At 40.2% G+C, this 16,965-nt stretch overlaps 2 protein-coding genes across 2 annotated transcripts; both read left to right on the top strand.

Moving 5' to 3' along the window:
* The first annotated feature begins 1,596 nt into the window (after positions 1-1,596).
* Positions 1,597-6,499, top strand: znf319a (zinc finger protein 319a). Its single transcript, XM_080029844.1, has 2 exons — positions 1,597-1,847; positions 2,883-6,499. Exon 2 carries the CDS (start codon positions 3,033-3,035, stop codon positions 4,809-4,811), a length of 1,779 nt encoding a protein of 592 aa, XP_079885970.1. The 5' UTR covers positions 1,597-1,847; positions 2,883-3,032; the 3' UTR covers positions 4,812-6,499.
* Positions 6,500-9,605: 3,106 nt separating this feature from the next.
* Positions 9,606-16,943, top strand: csnk2a2a (casein kinase 2, alpha prime polypeptide a). Its single transcript, XM_080032790.1, has 12 exons — positions 9,606-9,854; positions 10,598-10,709; positions 11,045-11,146; positions 11,276-11,326; positions 11,520-11,579; positions 12,008-12,091; positions 12,920-13,030; positions 13,115-13,216; positions 14,833-14,933; positions 15,303-15,451; positions 16,072-16,159; positions 16,512-16,943. Exons 1-11 carry the CDS (start codon positions 9,748-9,750, stop codon positions 16,143-16,145), a joined length of 1,053 nt encoding a protein of 350 aa, XP_079888916.1. The 5' UTR covers positions 9,606-9,747; the 3' UTR covers positions 16,146-16,159; positions 16,512-16,943.
* Positions 16,944-16,965: the final 22 nt, after the last annotated feature.

The raw sequence follows: 16,965 nt of genomic DNA, 5'->3' as shown, positions 1-16,965 counted from the left end.
GAACTGAACAGTAACTTGGAGCTGAGTAAAGCTTTGTCAAAACAAACACATCACTCCAGACAGACTGTAGTGAAACTGACCCTTTTGTTTTCAAATTTGGTTAAAACCAGAGGTCGTTCAGCTGCACTGCTCTTGATAATAAAGTGAACTAGAGCTGCAACGATTAATCGAATAATCGATTAGTAATCGATTATTAAAATAATCGACAACTATTTTGATAATCGATTAATCGTTTTGAGACATTTTTTAATAAAAAAATCCCAAATTCTCTGTTTTCAGCTTCTCAAAGTGAATATTTTCTGGCTTCTTTAATCCTCTTATGACAGTAAACTGAAATATCTTTGTGTTTTGGACATAACAATACATTTGAGGACGTCAACATGGGCTTTGGAAAACTGATCAACATTTTTCATCATTTTATGACATTTAACGGGCCAAACCACTAATCGATTAATAATCGATTAATCGAGAAAATAATCGACAGATTAATCGATTATCAAAATAATCGTTAGTTGCAGCCCTAAAGTGAACAGAGATTACTCTTTACTTCAGGGTGTGTGAAGAAAAACAAACAACAAAAAAGAGCTATTGTAAAGACCGTTTGTGGTTTCAAATATACTATGAAGTTTGTGAGTGCTGAGATGACGTATTCAAGATATAATAATAGGCCTAAGGAAATTAGGGAACACGATATATTATTTGATTTAGTGTTATGCTGACAACAGAAGCAGGATACTGGGTAAGTACCAGTTTAATAATAATAAATTGAAGAGCTTATAAAATGTTTTGTAAAAAGCTTAAAAATCTAAAGTTTACAAGTAAAGCGATAGCCTACTTTCCCTACCTTATTAGTTGATCGATCAGTCGATTATTTGAAACAAATGTTGATTAGCCTATGTTTAAAGTTTCCCTGTAAAAATATTTGATGGTTCCAGCTTCTCACGTGTGAAGTTTTGCCGCTCTTCCTTTGAATTATCTGAATATCTGTAATGTGTTTGTAATGTTTTTGGACTTTAGACTGTTGGTTGAACACAATAAGCTTTGTTAAGGTGTCACTTTGGGCTCTGGCTCATTGTCACAGCAGATCATTTACAAACCACAACCACACTTTTAATGGAGCATATAATTAGCAGATGAATCAATAATGAAAAGTTCCAACTCAACCCAATCGAACAGTAAAATACTGCTTTTGCTGATGAGAAATAATCTTCTAGCCGCCTATAGGCCTACAGGCTAGCTTTAATTTTCCTGGTTGTTCTTTGGCTACATATAGGCTACGCCTTTTACCCTTACCTCACATTTTCAATGCAGGACTTTCTTTCAAATTATGTGAGTACTTTTGAATAGGCTAATTGAAGTATCTGGATATTTGCTCTCAACTAGCCTACTGGTGGTTTTTAAATAGTGTTGCTGCTGTTGCAGGTGAACATTTAAAAAAAATAACGGTTTCATCTGAGACTTCTCATTGTTTACATGTTTGAAGGAGGGAAACACTCCCATCTACTGTCCAAATTAAGAAATATATTAACTAATATCTTACAAGCTCGTAGTATTGGCCTTTGTGTTTGTTTGTTTGTTTGAATGCTCTTGGAACAATTTCGTGCAGCACTTTATCTCTTGCTCTGGTGGTGTGGGACTCCCGGGTGAACCTCCAGCATGGGGCGGCTGTAGAAGCAGCGGCTTCGCTCTCACTGCGCGGCGGTTTCCGGTGTCCGTCCGTCTGCAGGAGGATGGCGTCCGGCTTCAACTGCATCCCCTCTACCGCCGGCCCTCCGAGTCCCAAGTGCACCGAAGGCTGTCGAGCTTAGACCAAAGACGACATTGAAAACCACCGATAAGCCGCTCGAGTGAGTAATCGTGATGATTGTGCGTTAGAAATTGTGTTGTTTTTTTGCAGATGTTCGAGGCTCGGCTGCAGGAGGCGGATTTCCCCCCGCAGCCCCTGGGAGGCCTAGTCTGATCCGGGTCCGTTTGCATCGAAACCGTATTGTGGCCTTTCAGAAAAGCGGCATTTCCAGCGAAACGACGCTGATTTTGAGCTGCGTTGCTTAACTAGCATTTTCCCTGCCGTCGTATCGTTGGTTTGTGCTGTTTATAACGCGTCAAAACCGGCGAATATAGTAATATTTTGTGTAAACGATGATGTTAATCTCAAAGGAAGTCCAGTTGTTTAGCAACGTTAGCTGCGCTGCTAATGTCGTTTAGCTACATCCTGAAGCAGAAACTAATTCATTTAAAACCTATAGGAAATAAAATTTATCTCCAGTAAAAGAGGCCTGACGGAGCAGAATTGATATCAGGAATCAATTTTCATCGTCTAGCGTTAAAAACAACTAAATCATTACAGCCCTATGTTGCTTTTCAGGAAATAGACCGAGCCCACCGCTGGTTGTGATGAAGAAGCCCCAGCTAGTGTTACCTGTTATTAATGCTGGTTTCAGTTTTTTGGGAAGTTTTTTTTATCCGTGTATGTGCATAGCAAGTTATTATCTGCTAAAATGTTGGAGTATTCATATTATAACTGTAGATTTGATATCTGAATAAACGAGGAACAAGTTTTAGGCCTCCCAAGCCTGCTATCTGGTTTGATTCAGTTTTATTTTACCACAAACAAGACTTGAATAGCCAACAGTCACACATGATTAACACTGGATGCAGCACCTTCTCCTGTTGGCATGTAAACATAGGTCTTGGTTGTGTTGCTGTCTCCTACGTTGCTATTTATAAAGGATAATGTTGGAAACCATGACAGCTCCTCAGCCTTTTTACGTTAACACCCTGCATGTTTTTACATGGTTTTTACTACATGCAATAATGTAAGGTGTTGGATGTATACTTAGTAATTTCATGTGTATCTTTTCCTTCCCCCCCATTCCTTTTAGGTTTTCTCACCTATCTCAAAGGACGTGTGTTAACCCAGATATATCACACAGCCACTCTTGAGTGTGCCGGTTCCCATTTCTTTTAACCACATCCTGCCTGTCAGATCGGCTCTGAAAGCCCCCCTTATCTGCCGAGCTGTGAATCCCTGCATGCGAAGTGGAAGGATGACGGAGGCGTGGCAGCAGCAGCAGCAACACGCAGTGGCTCCACCCTCTGTCGTGCACACGCTCCCCCCGGGCGCTGACAACCCTCTGGGCTGCACTGTGTATGGAGTGGTGCTTCAGCCTGATGCCTCGCTACAGCAGCCTCAGCATGGCCAGCAGCTCTCTGTTCAGGCCCAGCAGCCCTCCTTACAGGTAGGGGGCGAGAGAGGGCACAAGTGTAGCGCCTGTGGCCATGACATATCTCACCTGGCCAACCCTCACGAACACCAGTGCATGGTGACCCAAGACCGATCCTTTCAGTGCACGCAGTGCATGAAGATCTTCAGCCAGGCGACCGACCTGCTGGAGCACCAGTGTGTGCAGGTGGAGCAGAAGCCTTTTGTGTGCGGCGTGTGCAAGATGGGCTTCTCTCTGCTCACCTCCTTAGCCCACCATCACAACGCGCACGGCAACGGAAACAACCCTATGAAATGCTCTATCTGTGAGAAGACATACCGCCCGGGCTCTGGAAATGTCACCCCGACCTCATCAGCTGCCAACCCGCAGCAGCCTTCCACTGGGGAGACGTCCAGTGGCGGCGCTGCAATCAGTGCCTCGTCTCCCCCTTCATTTGAGGCCAATTCCCCAGACAGGCCATATAAATGCTCTGTGTGCCATAAGTCCTTCCGGCATTTGTCCGAGCTAACTCGCCATGAGAGAGTTCACACTGGTGAAAAACCATACAAATGTGACACGTGTGATAAAAGCTTCAGCCAGTCTTCGCACCTGGCGCACCACCAGCGCACCCACAGCTCCGAGCGGCCGTATAAATGTGCCGTGTGCGAGAAGAGTTTTAAGCACCGCTCACACCTAGTGCGGCACATGTATGCTCATTCGGGCGAGCACCTTTTCAAGTGCAATTTGTGCGAGATGCACTTTAAGGAGTCGTCGGAGCTCCTGCACCATCAGTGCCAGCCAGAAGGGGACAGACCTTTCCGCTGCGGTTCTTGTGGAAAGAGCTTCAAGCGCCCGTCTGACCTGCGGCAGCACGAACGCACCCACTCAGAGGAGCGGCCGTTCCAGTGTGAGGAGTGCCAGATGAGCTTCAAGCAGCAGTACGCGCTTGTACGCCACCGACGCACCCACAAAAACCCAGCTGATCGCCCTTTCAAGTGTAACCTCTGTGATAAGGGCTTTCTACAGCCGTCCCACCTGCTTTACCACCAGCAGGTTCACGGGATGGAAAGTCTGTTTAAGTGTGCGTCCTGCCAGAAGTCTTTTAGCCAATCGGGAGAACTACTGAGGCACAAGTGTGGCGGTGAAGTGGAGAAGCCCTACAAGTGTGACGTGTGCGGCAAAGGTTACAAGAAGAATTCGACGCTGCAACGCCACCAAAACTCTCACTGCACGGAGAAGCCGCTGAAATGCTCGCTGTGTGACAAGCGCTTTGTGTCCTCTTCAGAGTTTGTTCAGCATCGCTGTGACCCGACCCGCGAGAAGCCGCTGAAATGTCCCGACTGTGAAAAGCGCTTCAGGTACTCGTCCGAGCTGCAGCGCCACCGGCGGGTTCACACCGGGGAGAAGCCTTTCAAGTGCGCCAGCTGCGATAAGAGCTTCAAGCAACGCGAGCACCTAGCCAAGCACCAGAGCGTGCACTCACGGGAGACGCAGTTTAAGTGTGTGTGGTGCGGAGAGCGTTTTGTAGACCTCACGGCTCTGCAGGAGCACACAGTCCAGCACACTGCTGAAGGTGAAAGCTTCCCTGAAGCTCCCTGCATCCCATGAACCGAACTGCTCTTCAGTCCTGAGCAGCAGACGTGACATTCACCCACATAGCAATGTGTGCCAGCCTCCGCTCTCCCATATGTAGTTTATTACATGCACCCATTAATTATGTTAAAGGTTTTAAATATCAAGTCATGTTGAGTCAATTCATCCTCATCCTTTGTTGAGTAAATGGATAATCAACAGAGGCAATTAGGATCCCTTGTTTTCTTTTGGAACACATGGAAAAAAAACTTGAACAGAATGAAAAAGGTGCATAACGTGAAACGTGAGAAGATCTTGATTTCGTTCAGTACCGAGTGTGGGACCTTATTCTGTGGTTGCATGTGATCGTCTGTTTTGTAACTGTTGATTCTGTTGTTGAGAACGAGGACTAGAACTTCCAGACAGTTGTCAGATGTGCGTGCTCACGTGTAAGCTCCTCTGAATTCCATGTGCCTTTTCTTACCGATCACCCATTTTGTGTTTTTGTTCAATTTCATGTCCAGTGTAGAAGCAAATCCTCCCATCCGTATACAGCGGCTGGCTTGTGCAGCAGTATCTTTTCACATTTCTAGATCTTAGGTAGAATCATCTGTTTGTGCATGAATATTTATCACATTTTAATATCACTGTTGTATTATAGGTTTTTGTTTATTTAGGAAAATATCCTAAGAAGAAGAATGAAAAAAAAAAAAAAGTGGATTTGTGAAAATGTATAGCCTGTGTCCTACGAGGTCTGTGTTGTTGCATCTTTGTATTCAAACAAATGACGTCTAGGTAACTAACCCATACCTAACATGTCATACAAACACTTGACATGTGCAATAGAACATGCACAATGTAATATTTATGACTACTGATTCATGGCTAAGTCTACTCTGTTATATTATAGATTGTGTGTATACGCTTATGTAAACATTGAAAACTGTATAGTGCTTATGTTACCAGCTTTTGTAATCACCATGAATGAGCTTGCAGTATCTTGCAGGCACTTTTAGTTTTAAGTTCCAGATGGGAGTATGACAAGGTTTAACCCAAAAGACGTCAAAGTATTATATTGCTCACTTGCCACAAACTAGCTGCAATTGTTACTGTGCGATAGATCTAACAAAAGTAATATTGTTTCTTATTCAATTTGAAGAATTGGCCTTGTAAAATCCTTGCAGGATTCTCCTCCTGGTTCCACACCAGACGTTCAGCAGATTAATCCAAGTAGCCTCAAAGTTGCAATCTATGTGTTGGTTTATGCCGGGCATAAAGTAAAATATTTGTGTACTTTAGTTTACTGTGTGGGTTTCTATATTCTGTACAATCTTTGCAGTATATTTAAAGAAGGTTTTTGGAGTTTAAAAACAGACAAAGGGAAGTACAACAGAAGTGAAGAGGGGGACTGGTGTTACCACGGTTTCAAGCCCTTGCGAGTCTTCTTCAACCCTGTTGGTTTGTGAGGTGAACGAGTGTAATGAAGCGTTGGATTTACACATGGATATCAATACAGACTCCTGTCCATACTGTATACATACAATTGAAATAAACCACCCTTATGAAAATAAAGGGGTACGTTGTTTTCATCACACACATGTTTTTTGTCCAATTAAATTAGTGGTAAGGATTATTTTCATAATGAAGATTAATCTTTTTGGCTATGTAATGTCCTGTGATGGCCCTTTTTCACCATCTCAACCTCCAAACATACTGTTCTACCAAATCTTCAAAATATTTCAGTTTACAAAGATTTATAAAAACATTTATTTTTAAATCCTCCAATCTTTCATTTGCGAATCTTAAAACAGGAGAAACTCCTGCATTTCTGCTTAAAGAATGAATTATTTCACTATCAAAATAGTTGCAGATTGACCTTGATAAAACGCCCCTGCCTTAGCTTGAAGAATTAAAGATGCACTATGGAGTTTCAGGGGAGGGGGATTTGTTTACATTTGCAGAGCCAGCAGTTAGTTTACAAAACATATTTACTCATGTAATTCTTAGTATTGAATACTTTTCTCATAAATTAAATCAAAAAAAATTAGAGGCACCTGCCTGAAACCAAAAGTAATAATGAGTGGCATCGGATTTTGAAAATAAAAAGCCATTGAATTGTAAGCACTGAATATTTATGCATTGAAATAACGTATCTGAATTTTTTGCAGCATTGAAATAATGTATCTGAATTTTTTGCAGCATTGAAATAATGTATCTGAATTTTTTTCCTCTGAATTTAACTCATTAAATTTTAAACAACTCATTTTCACCTTTATTTTACAATGTTCTCAAATTCAAAATCAAATATTTGAATTATTATAGTATTTCAAAGTATAGACAAAATATAATCAAATCAATATTAAAATGAGATAATACATGATTATTTTATTTAAACAGTGCACTTAAACAATTGTAATGGCACCATTACAATTAAAATATTTATTAAATGAAAACATGGCATGTATCCAAATAATTTCCTTCACATTTGATCTTTTATTATCATGGACCTATACAGGTTATTATTAAATTGTCTTTCTCGGGTCAGTGAGCCTCTTGATTCACTTCCGGGTGATGTTTACCGCAAAAGGGAAGACCCTCCTGGTTCTGCTAACGAACCGCTGCTATATGTGCCACCACCACCCTACTGATGCTACTATCACACCACTGATATTACACACATTATCGATAACTTTCAGCTGAGGTGGAGCTTCGACGTTGCACGGAGAGCGACATCCCGCTAACGAGCTGCTAACGAGTTGCTAACGGACTTCCTGCGAGTTCGAGGGGTTCTACGACGAGGTTAGCCGGCTAACTTTAGCTTTCTATTGATTTCACTTTCCACTAATACATAGTTTGTGTTCTACTAATGTTTCGAGTGCCAAACAAGACACGAAATGTATATCTATAACAATGTAACTCGAGGCATTTCGGGTTCAAAATAGTAGGATTTTGTGTTTTGTTAACTAAGCTAGCTAGCTAGGTCACCGTAACTAGCTAGTTAGTAAGCGTTGGATGAAATTATCATACCTTTTGTGGAGCATTTACAGAATTATTTTTTATGTGTGGATAATTTGGCGGCGATGAGAAAGATAAATGTTAGCTCGTGTCTCATCTAGCTGTAATTAGTGGCCAATGAAAAAGGCCCCGGGGGGGCTGTGTCGTGACGATGTTTGGGGGTGTAACACAAAGGTTTGTGGACTTTGGGGCAATAAACTAACAAAGATTCAGAGATATACAGCACACTAGAGAGGGTACGTTTTTCATAGGTTTTACCCTTTTAATCACTACATGGTTAAATGTTAACAGGGACTTAAACACAATCAGCAACTGTCTTGCACGTTTTTTTGGCATTGTTCACACATGCAAACTTCAATACACCATCATTAATGAATGATTTTGCATGTGGGAGAATGTACTATTTATTTTTTATTTTTTCAAATTCAAAAAAATAAAACATTTATCCTTTTATAAATATTTTAATTCCACTGGCAAAATGTCACATTTATCAATGTAAATTCAGCAGTAATAAAAACAACAAATTATGTCCTTTTTCTCAATGAAGTTGAACATTATATACATTTAATTGCTTAATCCAATAACAGAAAGGCTATTAAAACGTGTAACATGTGGACTTCTCTAAATATCATTACATAATATTTAGGCTAGCCCTGGTTATGTTATTGCCTTTTGTGTACTGTGTTATTTAATTTAGTTAGATATGTTTAAAACGTGTTGAAGTGTCTTTAGAGTAGGCTATGTCCACCACATGTTCACCTAGTCCAGGTTTGACAGCTTTAAGTACAATAGTATTTGGTCTACACTTAATTTGTTGTGATCCCTGTGCAGGAAAAATCATGGATTGTATATTATCCTCCCAACCAGAAACAGGGTTTGAGTTTCTGTGTTAATCTAGTTCAGGTTTGACAAGTAAATACAACAGGTTTTCTTGTTTGTTTGGAGAGATGGCACTTTCCTCCATTTTCTCAAATAGAAAATAAATAGTATCACATATCTGAAACTGGGGTCTCCACGTTTATCAAGTCAAGACTGATAGGAGCAGTGTGGGTTTTTAAATGATGTGTTATTTGGGCTGGATATTTAAAAAGCAATTGGCATTATCTCTTCTGTTTTCACAACCAGTCAATCTGAGAGGAGATAATGACTATATCCACAGGTTTAGAGAACTGCTGGTTTAGAGAAGCTGCTTCTTACAGGGAGACTGTGTTTGACAGGACAGACACCATTACATACCTGTCACAAAATGTCTGTTTGTCTAACATAACTTGTCACACAAGTTAGTGTAAAGCCTCCAGGTTTGTTTAGTTTAATAAGTTCGATTTATTTTTTTCATTTTGCTGTTGGATGAAAAACAGAGAAAACACATTTTTTTCACAAATCTGAAACAGATTTTGAAACATTCAAATCAAGTTATTTTCAGTCAATCATTTCTGTGCATATTTTGTTAGTTATAATATAGCTTAAATAGGAGAATTCCAATTGTATGCATTTCTATGTCATACAAGTGAAGTTAGTAAACTAAAGGTTTTTGGCTTCTGGACGCACTGTTATTTTTGAGAATGTGTTAGCGTCAGCCTAAAATTCCAGAAATATTATGGCTGAAATCAGTAGGCATCTTAAGCCAGATTGTTATTGCATCCTGCCTCAGCCTCTTCTCTCTCCTCTCCTTGTGATGCTGCAGCTGGCGGCTCTTTACCCCATCTTGCCCATCAACATCCTGCTCCGGGGCTTCACACACTCGGTCATCGTCGCTCTGTCAGTCTGCACTGCAGCTGCGTCAGACCGGCCTGACGCCTTCCATCCCAAGGGCCAATCCGCCAAAGCCCATGGTAAGCCCATCACGGGGATCTTAGAGCCACATACTCTGGAGAGTCGGTGCGCTGCCTTACAGTATCGAGCCAAAAAGTATCCGGAGGGAGGTGAAGGTCCTCGACACCGGGCCGCGAAGCTAGCGATGCCCGGATCCACGCCGGCCAGTAGCAAGGCTCGGGTCTACACCGATGTCAATACACAGAAGAACAGAGAGTACTGGGACTATGATGCACATGTGCCAAACTGGAGGTAGAGTTACATGACACAAAAGTGTACCGCCCTGACTCCATCCTTTTGGCCGCAAAATGTTAATAATTTGGGGGTTTTCTGTGTTATATTATTATAAGATTCCCTTGGTGATTGGCATCTTTCACCATCTTCTGTCTTTTTTACTAACAAAGCAATTAATACATTATTTTAAAGGTGAAGTAAGCGGTTTATTTATATTAATATAAGTGTTAAATCGCTCTTTATTCATACAGTAATCATTTACACGATGTGCGCGTTTCATAAAGCCAATCTCTTAGTCAGCTGCTCTGCATGTAATAAGCAATTAAACTTTATGTGGTATCCCGAAATTTTATCCAATCACAAGAGAGAACGCTACAAACCGACACCCGTCCGCACCCATCTCACTCATGGTCTCACTGCCGGTGTACGCATTAATGTGGTGACGTAGGGACGAGCGAGGGGACTGCTAACTGCAGTAACTGACAGGAAGTTAGCTAAAAGAACCATTCTGCTTACAGCTCCTTTAAGTAACTATTTAGATATTAAAAGTTATTAAAAATAATTATTAGTTTGAAGGCCTAAAATTCCCCAAATGAGAATGTAATGCAACTGATAACATCCACATATTGACTAAGTTATTGAATTGGGAAGTCTATAACATGTCAGAAAATATTGAAAATGCCGGTTATTTCCAAAAGGTAGGGGTGTGTGTGTGTGTCCTGTGTATTTAATTTCTGATAAATGTTCCCGCTCTTTCTCAGCAATCAAGACAACTATCAGTTGGTGCGTAAATTGGGAAGAGGGAAATACAGTGAAGTATTTGAGGCCATAAATGTGACCAACAATGAGAAAGTTGTGGTGAAAATCCTCAAGGTGAGCCATACGCTTCTTTTGTTGCCTTGTTCCTTTTATTGTATTGGTTCAGCTGTCTCTTCCTGTCTGTCCTCCTTGTTTATTTCCACTTGATGATGGTTGAACTACGGTAGATTTGGAGACTCTGTTGTCTTAACTGCAGTGTCCCACTCTCAGTAGGAGACTTTGTCTGACCCACAGAGATTTAGAATAGTTCCACTTTCTAACACTTAACACTTTGATCTTAATATGAAGAAAAAAAAGCATAGGTTCTCCCTGCAGTACATCATTATATGTTTTTATTTATTTTAGTTAAATTGAGTGTGTTTAACTTATTTCTTGTTTCTCTTTCACAGCCCGTGAAGAAGAAGAAGATCAAACGTGAAATCAAAATTCTTGAAAACCTGCGCGGGGGAACCAACATCATCCGCCTGGTGGACACGGTCAAAGACCCGGTGGTGAGTTTGACTGCTGCTGCCACTCTGCTGCATGTGGGCATGTCAGCAGTGGTAATCCTGTGTGTGATAATGATCTCCACCTACCTGCTGTTCTCCTCAGTTAAGCCTTGTCTTGTCCTCTCTTTGCAGTCCAGAACACCAGCGCTTGTCTTTGAGTGCATCAATAACACAGATTTTAAGGTACTTTGGTTTGGCCGACATCATACATGCACAACTACCAGCAGAGTTGCCATTCATGCAAAGGCATTGATATCCATTATTAATAACAAGCATAACTCTCAATTTAGTTTTGTACATGTGAGCACCTGCTGACATTGTGTCCCTTGTGATTTATTTTATTATTTTTTCACTGCATCTTCATTTGGTTCCACAGGAGCTTTACCAGAAGCTGACAGACTACGATATCCGTTTCTACATGTATGAGCTGCTCAAGGTAAATAAAAATAAAAAAAAAATCTTGTATCACCTCACCCATAATCCTGTCAGGTTATATATATATATAAATATTTTTTTTTTTTCATGGTTGTTGTTGGCCATTTTTAAAATACAAACATTATGGTGCCACACCTACTGTGAACATGACAATTAAAGCTGTGGAGTGGCATAGTTTTGAGAAACTATCTTCTGAGTTCAAAATACATACAATCATTTAATTTCATTGTATTTACATAGTGTCTAGCTTCTAAAATGTGAGGATTTGCTGTAAATTATATCCATGTTGATTACCGGTATAAAGAAATGCGATTATTTGACCTTAGGCTCCAAAATAAATATTGGTCTTTCAGGTTGTTTCTGACATCTTGTAGAATACAGGATTAATCCAAGTAAAATGTCATGTTTGAATGTGTGTTCTTCTTTAAGGCTCTGGACTACTGTCACAGTATGGGGATCATGCACAGGGACGTGAAGCCCCACAACGTGATGATCGACCACCAGCTCAGAAAGGTATTTTTTCATTAAACAGAAGAGTAATATATTTCTGCTTATTATTGTTTGCGAGGCATTTAGCAGCTAAAGAGACAGATATTATTCTCTGAAGTTGGTGACGAGAGTGAATATCTGACTTAACATTTGCTACCTGGCCAAAAACACGACTCCAAAAGAATGCAAACGTCCATGTATGTTGGACGTAACCATTTGCTTCATAAGGTCTTTGTTTACAGTCTGTTCTGCACACAAGAAATATGTTTGTTTCAAGTCATCGACTTCTCATATTCTCATGTTTAGGCATAGAATCTGACTACACATGAATTTTACATTCATGATAATAAGTTAAAGGTTTTAAAAATCACAGCTTAGGAAGAACTACAAGGTTGCATTATCTTTGAATAATGTATAAGCATTATGTCTCTAATGTGTGATGTATTATAGCAGTTTCTGTTTTAGTTGCTTTGTTGTGAATACAAAGAGAGAACGGGGGGAAATTCCTAAAGGCACCTGAGTAAAACAGTTTATTACTTTCTACTCTTATGTGTTTTATTTTCTCCATGTCTACGCCTGGTCAGATTTGGTGTTTTATGTACCATGTAACTGATGGTGCGTTCCAGACAAGTCGGATGTGGAAAACTCTCCAGTTTGTAATTTCCAATTACCCACCTCAAAGTCAGTGTAGAGGGATGTGCTCCCGAGTGCACTAGTACGAACTCCAACTTTAAACGGCGTTTCAGTCATATTTTCCTATTAGGAAGTTGGAAAAAAATACGACGTCCTAGTTCTCTGGAACTCAGCATATTATAAATAAGATGAATTAGTATTTTTCTCTCTGTGTCACAGCTGCGTCTTATAGATTGGGGTTTGGCAGAATTTTACCATCCCGCTCAGGAATACAACGTCAGGGTGGCCTCCCGCTATTTCAAAGGCCCCGAGCTGTTAGTGGACTATCAGGTATTTATTTGGCAAAGAAAACTACAGTCTTCATTTGAATAAAATTCCTGGTGTTTGAATTAATCTCTATTCTTCCCTTCTTAGATGTATGACTATAGTTTGGACATGTGGAGTCTAGGCTGCATGTTGGCCAGCATGATCTTTTTGAAGGAACCATTTTTTCATGGCCAGGACAACTACGACCAGGTAATATGCCGGATAAAGATTAATTCCCTTCTCGGATCATATGCATCTCCACAAATTGTTCACAATTCACTTTTAGCAAAAATGAATAACTATATAATGGGACAGAAATGTCTTTGCTCTGACATACCGTGTTTTCTCAAATCAAAGCCAGTAAGAAGAGGTTCAGTACGAACATGTGCATATTACCAGTTATACCATAGTGTATATTTTAGTGCTGTCAGTTAAACGCGATATTAACGGCGTTAACGCAAACCCATTTTAACGGCGTCAATTTTTTTATCGCGCGATTAACGCTCGTCATGTCCTAGGAGACGTTGTGGTTTTTTCACAAGCTGTTGAATCAACTAGTAATGTTTTAACAACTGAAACACCACAAACTATACATATGGCTCGCAGTTAAGTTACTGTCAATTCAAACGGAACATGTCCTACAGCGTAATTTCACATTAAAATCATTTAACTGGCAAAACGGCGAAACGTCAAGTCAATTCTGACTTTTATTTTGAAGCAGAAACCGGAACCTAGCACTTCCTAGCTCAGTTACGCGACCGTCACTAGTCTTCCGTGTGTGACTCTGAGACCCATGCTCTGAGTCTACACGGAAAAGAACAGAAAAGAAAGCTTTTCATTTGCAGAAGTCTAACTTATAACCCTGCGCGCACACCAAAACTTCCATGAATGTTAGTGGCAGCCACCAGTCATTCATTTTCACTTTAATTTTCGCTACGAAGGGAGACTGAAGCCTCGGCTGCAGCAGCGCCATGGCAACCACCTGTGTGTCCACTCAACACAGTCTGAAATAAGTTGTGGATGAAAGACTCCCAAAACATTTAGGCAGCAACCAGTCTAATGTAGCCTTAATACTAATTTGTTTTATATACCCTATGTTGTTTTATGGTTTGGTTTTTAAATAAAAAAAGAAGTTCCAATATGTTTGTGAATGCTGTTCAAGGGGTAGGGTGCAGGGGGGGGGGGTCAATAGGCTATTGTTATTTGCACTGAATTGCAAATTATGATATTTTAGAAGAAATATTGTATCATTGTAATTCAGTGTATTTCTTCTTAAATATCATAATTAGAATGGGTGTGATAAGAGCATTAAAATGAGAAAATATAATGGGACAAAAAGAAGTCAAGGGACATTCAGGCTAGAATAAATAAAAATGCGATTAATCGCGATTAATCGCGAGTTAACTATGACATTAATGCGATTAATCGCGATTAAATATTTTAATCGCTTGACAGCACTAGTATATTTCCATCGCTTTATTTTAACAACTTCTACAATATAATGCTATTTCAAAACATTAGAAGTGCTTCAAAAAGTGTCTGTTTTGTCAATCTGAGTGTATGTGTGAAAATATCTCTGGCTAACTGTTTTGTAGTAATTATAAAAGGTGCCACAAGATGGCAATAGCTACATTTGAAGTACCGTATGGGAACAGTGCAAGTCTTTCTTCCATAGAATATCAAACAAAGGCAATTGGAAGTAAATGCCTTCAGTTTAATATAGAGCCCCTGCCACTATACATAGACTTACTTTATTGTACTTTGTAATAAAAATGCATCTGCAGTTTGTACTTAATGTATAAATGTACATGTATCTTGTTTTGCAGCTGGTCCGCATTGCTAAGGTTCTGGGCACCGATGAGCTGTTCGGCTACCTGCACAAATATCACATAGAACTGGACACTCGCTTCAAAGACCTGCTGGGACAGTGAGTGTCAGCAGGGGAATGAGAAGGGATGGGCAACAGCTAATAAGTGGATAGTCATTCAAATACTTTGTTTGAACTGAGCTGCACTGGGGTTAATGTTGGAAGCTGCGTGCGTAAACAAAGCTAAACACTGATGCCTTTTGTTATTTTGCATTCTTAAAACATGTTTTGTAAAAGGAAACAACAATAATAATATTCCTCAACGTGAGGTATTGAAGAAGTTTTGTTTTATATTGTTACCAGTATATTGCTGACTACAGCTTTTGACTATCAGATTGTCACAATAAACCAGCACACAGTCAACTTGCTTGTATAATTCATGTTGAATAAGAGTCAGTGCTCCAGTCATAATTCACATTCTGTGTCCAGGCAAACGAGGAAGCGCTGGGAGCAGTTCATCCAGTCAGAGAACCAACACTTGGTGAGTCCAGAGGCTCTGGACCTGCTGGACAAGCTGCTGCGCTACGACCACCAGCAGAGGCTGACAGCGGCTGAGGCCATGCAGCACCCATACTTCTGTTAGTACCACCTTCACACAGTCTGTCTGCCTACCTATCTAAACCAGGGGTTCCCAACCAATTTTGTTCCAAGGACTGGCCTATGCATTTAAAAAAAAAATCCAGGGCCCGGTTGCCACTTGTAAAGTTACCTGGCTGTTTGCAAACGCTGATTATAAAAGAAGCCTTCTATATCACAAACTATAGGCTATTATTTATTATGTATCAGTATGACGTTTACTTGTATATGAAATCCTTCAGATCCCCCCGCCCCCCATGAGGCTCAGTCCTCACAGCAGACCCGGTTTGAATCCGACCATAGTCATTCCCCTCTCATGCCCATTTCATATCTCTGTGTCTCTGCACTATAAATAAAGCATTGAAAATGCCAAAAAATAATCTTAAAAAATAAGATAGTAATTAGTCTACTGGTATTTATCACAGATAATATTCAAATAGTAAAATAAGTGTCACTGTTTCCAAAAACTAAAGGGACATTATGGGACAGTGTCAGACATAAATGTAATTATTGAGTGTATTGGTTGAAGATTATGGTCTCTACCTGCCCCACATGAAGTGTCTAGAACATTGTTAGGCTTTGGCGCTATATAAATATTCGTATTTGACTATTCATCCATCAGATCCTGTGGTGAAGGAACACGCAAACGCCAATACAGACGGCACAAAGGCCATAAGCAGCTCCAATGCAACATGATGACCAGAGTGCAGGTAATACACTCTGTATTTCAGTATTTTATCATATCATCTTGTTTATCTTTTGTCCTATTCTGATTATTGTGAGTTAGGCACCCGTATTTCTTTTATAAGAAAATCTGTTTGGCAATAAACCTGATACTGGTTAATATTCTTATGTTCAATAAGAGTAGAGATCTGTTAGGTCATTTAAGAAAGTACTGTATGTGAAGTGTAATGCATTATACTGACATGTGTCCATTGTTTAATACAAGTAGGCTAAATAAGATACAAAAAACGAATGCAAATGCGTACACTTATTTTCTACAATCAAATCTAGAAGATGATCAGTGTTTGACCTGTGGTTCTGTTTCCTCTGTCCAATCAGGAAAAATCTTTGTTACCTCAACTTGTGACCTTTTCGTGGCAGAAACCTCTGCCTCCACATCAACAGCCATACCGGAGCAAGATGTCAATTTTGCAGCATACTAAAAACAAGCACGGACTAAACTAGGCGTGGGGGAACTGCGCTGCTTGGTCCGTGTAACAGATAAATCAGATCTGAACCCCCCCCCCTTTCCCGCCGCCCAAAATCCTCCCTTCCCTCTCTCCTCAAACCCCTTTTTAAAATGAGCAAAGTGACTGTTGTTGGATCAGTATCAAGCCGGTGTTGTGCTGTAAAGACGTTTGTCCATCATTACGATGCTGTGGTGACCTGAGATCCAGTTCCAGGTTTTAGCACTGAATGGCATGGAGGCTCTTTTTCTGCTATGGATAGAACAAAAGCTATATTGAAAGAGAATAAACCATTTTTATTTAAGGATGTGCGTGTTGGACTTTTA

This window comes from Ammodytes marinus (assembly GCF_949987685.1).
Source record: "Ammodytes marinus genome assembly, chromosome: 1".
Classification (NCBI taxonomy): Eukaryota; Metazoa; Chordata; class Actinopteri; order Uranoscopiformes; family Ammodytidae; genus Ammodytes; species Ammodytes marinus.
Note: the sequence above shows the minus strand (reverse complement) of the source record. Positions and strands in the feature narration are given on the sequence as shown.

What these genes read in the sequence shown, in the direction of transcription:
- znf319a (XM_080029844.1), top strand. Translation starts at nt 3,033, where the DNA reads ATGCGAAGTGGAAGGATGACGGAGGCGTGGCAGCAGCAGCAGCAACAC.
- csnk2a2a (XM_080032790.1), top strand. Translation starts at nt 9,748, where the DNA reads ATGCCCGGATCCACGCCGGCCAGTAGCAAGGCTCGGGTCTACACCGAT. An exon ending in ACACGGTCAAAGACCCGGTG is followed by an intron (nt 11,147 to 11,275) that starts GTGAGTTTGACT and finishes CTCTCTTTGCAG; the next exon opens with TCCAGAACACCAGCGCTTGT. An exon ending in ACATGTATGAGCTGCTCAAG is followed by an intron (nt 11,580 to 12,007) that starts GTAAATAAAAAT and finishes TTCTTCTTTAAG; the next exon opens with GCTCTGGACTACTGTCACAG.